Source organism: Stegodyphus dumicola, chromosome 7 (assembly GCF_044657685.1).
Source record: "Stegodyphus dumicola isolate Sdum_Otavi_A_Nest chromosome 7, ASM4465768v1".
NCBI classification, from domain to species: Eukaryota; Metazoa; Arthropoda; class Arachnida; order Araneae; family Eresidae; genus Stegodyphus; species Stegodyphus dumicola.
This window is the reverse complement of record NC_140774.1, coordinates 53,796,604-53,806,123: the sequence shown is the minus strand read 5'-3', so window position 1 is coordinate 53,806,123 and position 9,520 is coordinate 53,796,604. Positions and strand designations below refer to the sequence as shown.

The 9,520-nt window shown below is 30.8% G+C and overlaps 2 protein-coding genes across 2 annotated transcripts; both read right to left on the bottom strand.

Annotated features, from left to right (window-relative positions):
• Positions 1–2,364: 2,364 nt before the first annotated feature.
• On the bottom strand, positions 2,365–3,164 carry LOC118196481 (multiple coagulation factor deficiency protein 2 homolog). Its single transcript, XM_035367945.2, has one exon. It carries the CDS (start codon positions 3,025–3,027, stop codon positions 2,506–2,508), a length of 522 nt encoding a protein of 173 aa, XP_035223836.1. The 5' UTR covers positions 3,028–3,164; the 3' UTR covers positions 2,365–2,505.
• Positions 3,165–7,742: 4,578 nt separating this feature from the next.
• On the bottom strand, positions 7,743–8,940 carry LOC118196480 (lymphotoxin beta receptor inhibitor-like). Its single transcript, XM_035367944.2, has one exon. It carries the CDS (start codon positions 8,821–8,823, stop codon positions 8,374–8,376), a length of 450 nt encoding a protein of 149 aa, XP_035223835.1. The 5' UTR covers positions 8,824–8,940; the 3' UTR covers positions 7,743–8,373.
• Between the last annotated feature and the right edge of the window lie 580 nt (positions 8,941–9,520).

The following is a 9,520-nucleotide window of genomic DNA, read 5'->3' as shown; positions in this document are numbered from 1 at the left end:
GTTATTTATGTTAAATAATTCGAGGAAATATTTTTGTACGAAATACACCAAAAAATATGTATGGCCGTCCAAGGAAGTCATGAGGTGTCCACATCAATTTTTCTTAATTTTATTTATGCTATTTCTTTCGAAAAATATAATGTTCAACTTAAATATACAAATGGAATGTGTCACGTAGATAGTATAATATCCTCCTCTTAAGTGGATAGCTGTCGCGACTTTGCCATAATCAAAGAAACCAAAACAAATCAAGTCTTTGAAAATTTAGTATGTCAGTTTAAAATGTAAAATTAAATAAAATTCAAATTTATATTGATGAGTGTTTATAGGGTAAAAAAACTATAAAATTGAAAGGTCCTTCATGTTTTTAGATATGCATGAAGTTTCTTAAATCCAACGTCAGACTCATGATCTGTTGGTTAGTAAACTCGTTAAGGGAAAGTACGGGAAAGCGACTTGCTAAAGAGAAAGGATACCATAGAAACTTTTCCATGGAAAATTAGCTCCTATTAAATGTTGCACATGGGGGGGGGATTCGAAATGTAAATAAGAAGTATTTATGGTTCTAACGTTACCATCTTCATCAGACATTTTAGCATTTTATTTCATGGAGTGGAAGCGTAACCTCATGCAGATCTTGTTAACTACCGCAACCACCTTGCCGCAGTTTAGCAAATTTTAGGAATAAAAAGAACAATTATTTTTATTGCAAAAAATTATATATATACATATTATTACTTTCATATTCTAAGTTTCAACTATATATTTGTTCAAAAAAATGATCAGTAATCTTGGTTACAAACGGGTTTTCGCTTTCGTTGTGATGGAAATTTCGTTGCAATCGCTTTGAGGAAAAATTGGAATCATTGTTCCTTCAGCGATTTTGAGACAAAATAATGCATTTATGCAGAACATTTCATTTCTCTTTCTTATGTTATAGGAAAATCCTACAACTTTTAAAATCAAGTTTAAGACAAAAAATAGTCATAATTTTTCTATAAAAGCCATTGGAACTTACTTGGAATGCAACAAACGGAACGCATACGAAAATGACGACGTTGCAAAGTGAATATTTCTCGTGTGTATAGTTGTCTGAATAAATGTTATGTTCATGGTTACCAGAGTTTGTTGTATTCTGAAGCTTTGACGATTTCTACTAGCTTGCTTGCGATAATACGTAAGTACACAAATCTTTTTATTTAAAAAGTCCCGTAGTAGTTTTACTAATATAAACACCTCAGGTACCTTAATATTTGATATATCTGTTCTCAATGGGAACAGTCCAGTATTACAGATCCATAAATAAAATTTTATAAAATACGTTTTAAACGTACCAGATATTCGTACGTATGATTCATAATTATCTTGGGTATCTGGTGCAATCGGATTTTATGAATCATTAATATATCTTTATAAAACATTTTTCAATAAGTAATGAATTTGTACTAGAAATCGTGTGTATTTTCAGTTATAAAGCAACATGCACCACACAGTTTTCCTTAGAAAGATATGAATGCCAATTTAACGTTTCCGGCGAGAAAATTCCTTTTCGGTCATCATTTATTTCGAAGGTTTTTAAATATAATAAATGTATATCTCATTTTAGTAACGGAACGAAATAGAGTTATTTTAAAAGATTAGAACTATGCATTCAGTTTAATAGTGGCCAAAAAGCAAAGTTGGCTCATGTGTCTTTTTGAAGAAAACCGATTGGCGCGTATAGGTCTAGAATTGAAAAGATCCCAAATTATTACTGGCTGAATATAAAATATACGTATTATGTTCATGGAAAAGAAGGTACCGAGACATAGTTATGTAAGGGAGATCGGCAAGTAAATGAACAGAGGGAGTGAACGTTAGATTTTGGTCCTTGAAACTCTTGGCATATCACCTAAGAACTTGAGATTGATAATCAAAGTGTTTAAGCAATATTAAAAATTACTCAAAACAATTTCTAGATTATAGGAGCAATTAGATTTTTCAGATGATAAAAATAAGCTTTAGAAATGTAAGCAAGCATCAAATCCTTTGATTTTATTACCCATGAAAAAATTAGTATGTTTAAAACGCTCGACAAAAAATTTAAATTATATAGTCAGCATTATAGCTAAAAACAGTTTTATTACAAAGACCTTGAAATGCACAGATAAGTTACAATAAGATCTCACTTTCTAGTAGATAAAATTCCATTAAATCTTAAATTCATTCAAACTTTAACAAATATTAAGGTTTTTCTCTTTTAAATCTGCAAACAGAATTTTTTCATATAAATATTACATACTAATACCATACTAACGTCCCAGAACTAATTTCGTGTTAACAAATACCTTAGTTCTAACACAGAGCAAAATTTTTGTTCATATGAAAGTTTTAAAATTTTATTAAGAATAGCCAATAAGCTACGGTCAATAAAACAATTAACACTTATAAAATTTAACAATGACAAACGTATAGTTACACATTTCCAAAAATTGTGCAGTCATGCAAATAAAAATAAATTATTTTTCATAAAATGTTTGCAACAGACCTACTCAGTTTCTTCCATTTTTCGTGCACGTTTTGAGAAGATGTGAATTCTTCATAATCAAGAAAACCATCATTATTTTTATCATCGTTCTCCAATCTAAGGTCTATCAGATCAGCAAGCTCATTATCACTGTAGATATGTTCTTGTTTTAAGACGTAGGTTTCATCATCTTCGTAAGCAGTATCGTCATCATCTTCTTCATGCCAATGAAGAAAAGATTTAACCAGCTCACAACCATCAAGCTTGTTGTTTTTGTCATAATCGTGCATCTTAAAATAAAGGAATATCAGTTCTTCTTCAGCAATTTCCTCTATTACAGAGGTATTTACGACACTAACGAAATCTTTTTGAAGATGATTTCTTATTTCGAAATCCTGTTCGGTAGCTAAAATGCTTATCTCATGCCAGTGATATGGAACTGAAACAATAAGTTCTTGATCAGCAAATTCTAGAAATAAAACACAAAATACAACTGCTACTAAGGCGACAGTTTTACTCATTTTAAAATCAGCTGTATAATACTGCCAAGTGCAAGGTACACTTATTTGCTGCAAGAGTAACGTAAGCAGAAAATTTAAAGTAGTTGCATAAAAGATACTAGAACGTCTCTTAAGCTGCTACAAGTGAAATATAGTGGTTGAATGACATTCAGTTTCTACTGATTGCAGAAGAAATCAAAGCCAACGGCAGACGAAATCAAGCCAAATTTGGCAACGACGTCTAGAGATAGTGAGTTTTGACGGGAGAAGATTTTAAATATTAAAATAATATACTTACTTTAAATGTTTAAAAAAAAGCGGAGGTTGGAGGGATCCAAAAGTGGCACTTTCCTAAAACTCAGTTTTTACGGTGGAAGAAACCAGCCAAACAGTTAAATATGTGGGATTAAAACGCTGTGCACAGTAGGCGCTAACTAAAAAGAGACTACATTTGCAAGAAAATTTTCTGCATTTCCAAAACTGAAATAGCTTCTGAATGTGCAGGCTAAATTCCCTATAAAATTTATAGCAGCGTTTTTAATTTCAAATTAAGTATTGTCAATGGAAAGGTTTAATGTATGACATTCTATTTCTTTCTTTGTTTACTGAAATAATCAATCAAAAAGATACCTTTTTATGCTTACATAATTTTTAGCATAGTCGAAATAAACTAATGATGAAAGTACCATTTCTCACCGGAAGTATAAAATTAGCTCATACAAAAAACTTCCGTAAAGGAAAGGGATCGAAATATAGCATTTTTGTACCACGCTTTGTTCTTTTAAATTCTTTTTTCAGATTACCTTCCGGTCAAATTCTGAGAAGTAAAAAATTCATTTCAATTAATCAGTTGCCCATTTACTGGGGAGAAAACAATGCAACTTCCAAACATAATCTTGTAGTGTTTGGATTGGTGGTATTTAAGATGATACATAATGATTTTTCGGTACTTTTCCGTTTCGCCGGCGCAAATCTCGCCAAGCAGACTTTATTGGCGACAACATACATTATGCACACAAAAAATATTAAAAAAATGTTAGTCCTAAGAATTCTTTTTTTGAAGGCATAAACATTTTAATATCGCTTAAAATTTTATAAAAAGCCAATAAATAAAGACAATAAATTTATAAAAAGACATTAATTTAAGAATTTACTATGCTTTCATGGTTCAACATCCTGTTTCGCCGGTTCATATCACGTGACCCCAAGCGATCTCATCTCACGTATACTACTCTACAAAAATATAATGCTCTCAGTAATTATCAACATTAATTTCAAGTTAAATCTTAATTTAGAACACAAGTTTAAATGCAAGAAATACTTCAATTCGTACGAATAACTTACTCAGAAATTATGTAAAACTGCAGTGCTTTACTTCGCTAATGCATTCTCATTAGAATTGATGAATTTAACCCTTGACTTTACCTTTTCTATATTTTCGGCTTCGGGTAAGCGCTGTGATTGCATCCTAATTGATTTAATTGCCGAAAATGGCCTTAGACATAAAACTGAACTATCTGAATGAGGCGTTAAAGGTTACCAGCGAGAATATTCCGTTTGGCATCGGTTGTACCATTATTGGCGATTTTATCGCTTGCGCCGGCAAAACGGAAAAGTACCGATTTTTCTTACGTAGATGCAAATATAATCAGTGAACGATTATCATACATTGGCACGATAATATTCTTGTTTACCCGATAAATCTGTCAATTATTCAACCACCGAGTTTTAGAAAATAAGTTAATGGATATTCAAATCCTGTAGCTGCGTTTTAAAAATCAAATTTAATACTAACGCAAAATCAAACTGTTGTGAGGGATAATGTTGTAACAAAGAAATACAAATCCTTTCGAATGAATCTTAAATTTGAAATAATTCGCTTTCTCAAGCTCATTTCAGAGGCAATTGATACATTTTGGGAAAAAATTTCGTTTTCAATTTCTAATCCAGGACCACCATTTTAAAAGTTTAAAGCCTCGAATTTCTGGTAGATTAGTTCTACTGCTAATAATAGAGGGGGAGGGACATCTACTACATGACGTTTTCTTGATTTTCCTTTTTTAACCTATTGCGAACGGCTGTTGACGGTTTCAGACAAACCGTCCATATAGTACATAAACAAAACTTCACCTTCTCGAAAGAGTAAAGAGCCCAATAACTGCCGAGTGGATAAAATCGCCGAACACCAGTATTTCGACTCGGATTTAAAACTCTGCGAACGAGTTGCCTGTGTATGTGAAAGTTTACGTCTTAGTTTTATGTGTAAAAAAAAATTGCCAGCTATACCAATTTTCCTAAGAAAGACCTCCACGCTTCTATCACGTAAATAGCCCTTATGTGTGTTATACGAGTGTCAAACAATTAAATCCTAATTTTAACGTAAATACAGGCAATTTTCCTTTAGAAAGTTCTTAATAAAAAGAACATCGTTTGCAATAGTTAGCCCTAATGTTTTTTGCTACAACTCAGTAATCCCTTCACATTTCTAAAGTGAGCGATTGCGTAATTTTTATCGAATTAAAATTTCCTCATTTAGCACAGAACAATAAAACTTAATTCAGCCTGTACAATAAGTTGCGGCATTTCTATATTCAGTGAATTTAGAAAGTAACAGTAGAAAATATTAGATAACTGAAGCAAAATTATAACTCAAATTTCCTCTTAAGTGAATTTATTTTCCTCTGTCTACCTTTTGCTTAGGACAAAACTTCACATGAATAACATACATATTGTAGCACTTCTTAAATTCGTGTATTATTGTAAATCAATAATCGGTTTTCTGAAACCATAACTTAAATAAAACGACTCTGAATATTCAATATTTCTGTAATTCTTTTCTTTATCAAAGTTTAAGTGATCAGTTTACTTTCACTTCTCTTCATGCACTGTCTTGTGACAAAATTTGGGAGATTTATACTATTTCAAGGCCAGCTTGCCAAAGTACACTTACTGTCTGCCTAAATGTTTCAAGATTCTATTGGAAACTGAAACTTCCAACGCATCTATACGGTTCCAAGCAGCTATTAAGCAGCAACAATTCTTACACAACTTCGTTGTTCTTTCGAAATGAGCTAACTTTGCGATTACTTTCAAATCAAGAAATAATTAAATGTTTGTAATGCTTTTCTAAATGTAATATTCATTGCATGACTTCGCTTCAATTACAGTTCTTAGTTCTAATTCATGAATTAGATTTTCGTATGCTTTTATTTATCATATCAACTAGATCGGCTAAAAATCACAAAATAAGCGTAATTTATTTAGATATTTAGCCGATATGAAGTTTTACTTCGTTATTTCTTCTGACAAGATGAAAACTTTACACATGGGATACGTTTCCATTGAAGCCATATCACGCATTTTAAGTGCCATATAGGGGCATTTTGGCTTATTTTTTCTCTACTCCTTTGGCTCGATATTGCATGAAACAGAGCTGATGGAAAACAATATTAGCGTTAGAAATTAGAAACTTTTTTTTTCTCTAAATCTCATTTTGGGGAGAGAACACGACCTACATTTCGCCCCTTTTTATGAATAACTTTTTATCAACCTCCGTAATTTTGTTGCGTTAATTGATTTTAATATTACGATGAGATAACAAGAAATTAGCACATATCTTTGTTATATAGTTATTCCAATCGAAGTTGCGTTGTAGTTCATCTAAAACAAACTCGGTTTCGCCGAATTCAATAAACGTTCATTCCTGACACACTCAGTAAATGATTCGTAAGGCGATAATAAAATACTGGGTCCAGCAATCCAAATTTGTGCTCAGACATCTTTTTCTTCCTGGCATAAATATAAATGAAGAAATCTCTATTGTATAACCTTAATGGTAAAGTTTTCAAAGGTGTATAACGTTCAATTTTTAACTTATATGGTGAAAGTTTAGTACATAATTAATTTGACTGAATCTCACAGGCTCTCACATTAAAATAAATTTTTCTCTGAAATTTATATATATTTAAACACACAGAAAATAGTCATTCATGACACAGATTGATAATTAAAATTTTATTTTGAGATAAACAGTGTATATTTTCACTGGAACTTTATATTTTTATAATATAATTATGAATTTAAGACAAATATGAGATAAAGACCAAATTTTTAGCAATAGTATACTTGTTTTTTAATTTCGAGCGAAACCAAAACTTACATGATAATAAAGTAAATAAGTAAACTAAAGTTTAATCGGGTGTAATGTAAAAGCTGTATTATAAATTGAAGATTAACATAATACATACTGTATTTTATCTTTTAACTATGTATTTGCGAAATGCAGCTTCGTGATCAACTTTGGTTTCTCTTTTCCAACTATGGAATAAATGTTTCATAGTTGGAAAAGTACTGTTGTAAAGGTACTGTTCTATTATCAGGATCGGATCCAGAAATGTATGCATGTATATATGTAAGCACGAATGTATGGGTGTGTATACACATATATGCACATATATTCATACACACGAACATACATTCATACATTTCTGAATCTGGTTCCGATAACAGAGCAGTACCAAAAAAGAAATAACATCGATATATCAAAATATAAAATTCTTGATACACAAATAATTAAAACTTGTTCTCAATAATATTAAAAATATAGATATCTGATGATTACGCCAAAATTGCAAGCGAGCATACAGCTTGGAAACTAATAAGGAAATCATCAAATCAGTTAAATGTTATGAAAATGCAATGAAACGTTCAAAATGAAAACGAAATTATGATTACCTTAAAAACACTTACTTTATTTACATAATAGCAGGTGGTTTACAATACATTTAGCTCACAAACAGCTAAATCATTCATCCGAAATTTTAAATTTTTAAAAATTCACCTTAATGAACTTCACTTTTAAACACATAAACAGAATTTCTTCATGCAAGTCGGAAATTATAAACGCTTTGATAAATATACTACATGGTTTCAGTTCAGCGTTTAAATCATGACCAAATTTTTAAAAGTTTAAAAATACATAAAAAGTCTTAGGCTCATAAATAGAACACACAGACAGAAGGCAGACAGAATATTAAAAACACGTACAGCATTTAAACGCGCAAATAGAAGCTAGTTACTTTGCGCAAGCTAAAATCGCAAGTAATTTTAAGAATAAATTAATAGTAATTTTAAGCATTATAATTCTACTTCAAAGACTAGCTTTCTTTATCCATGCGTCGATTTTCATGCGCTCGTAAACAGGTTTAAAACAAATTAGTATAGCCAATAGGCTCAGGTCAATTAAAAACAATTAACAGTCGCAAAATATAACATATAGAAACATACGTGCTGAAAACGATTGTATGAACACATAAACTATTTTCTCACACAAGTGGATTCCGTCATTTTACCTCATTGTTGGAAGGCTTACTGAGAAGCTACAAATTCTTGATAATCAATAAAACCATCATTATTTTTATCAACCATTTCCAAAATATTGTCAATAATTTCAGCAAGCTGAATGTTATCGTAGATAGGTTCGTCATTTATGACATTTTCTTCATCGTCGTCATCTTCATGTGGATGAAGAAGACCTTTAATCAGCTCACAACCATCAAGTTTGTTGTTATTGTCGTAATCATGATTCTTGAAGTAAAGAAATCGGAGTTGCTCTTCAGCAAGATTATTTATCTCAGCAGTATTTATAACACCATCGAAATCTCGATGAAGGTGATGTTTATTTTCGAAATTATAATCCAAATCAGGAGAAATTGATTTACGCAAGTGATGTGGACTTCCAGAAACGAATTCTTGACGAATAAATCCAAGAAATAAAATAAAAAGCAGAATAGCGGCCAATGAGATGCTGGAGTTCATCGTAAAATACAACTTGTAAAACCGTATATTAAAAGAAACTTAAAATTGCCGCAACAACTGTACAAAACGGATAGATCTGAAAAGCTTCTTCTCTAGCTACATAAGAGGTATTATGACGTCAACACTTTAATGGAAACCGTAGTGTCTATGGATTTTGTTATCATGATTCGATTATTTAAATTATGCAAATATCTTTAGAATAATCTTACAAATGAGTAAAAAATACAAATTTAATTAATACTATGCGTAAAAAATAATTTATATCAACTGGGCAGAATAAATTTGCAAATAATTTTGAAATCTGAATTAACAGATTTTAAATATATATTTTATAAAAATAGCAATTATTTTATTATTAATTTTATTATTATTGAAATAATTGGGGGTTATCACAATGTGATATTGTACGAAAATAATCATTGCTAATTTGATGGAAGATATATTTAACATAAAATCTTAATTGGTTTCCGACAGATCATATGTATGAAGGAAAAACAAATTATACATATTTTTATAAAAATGTGATCAAAAAAGGACTATACCATAATTTATCATCCGTGGATAAGAGCCATTTCCCTTAGAAATCCCCCCATAAAGGCATCCCTTCCCTCAAGCAGACAGCCGACGAGGGCTTTACCATTATTAAATACTACAAACATAATTTATAATCCATTACGTTCTTTGCTCGATTAAGTTC

Excerpts from the sequence above, each read along its gene's own strand:
- LOC118196481 (XM_035367945.2), bottom strand. The coding sequence starts at position 3,027 with ATGAGTAAAACTGTCGCCTTAGTAGCAGTTGTATTTTGTGTTTTATTT.
- LOC118196480 (XM_035367944.2), bottom strand. The coding sequence starts at position 8,823 with ATGAACTCCAGCATCTCATTGGCCGCTATTCTGCTTTTTATTTTATTT.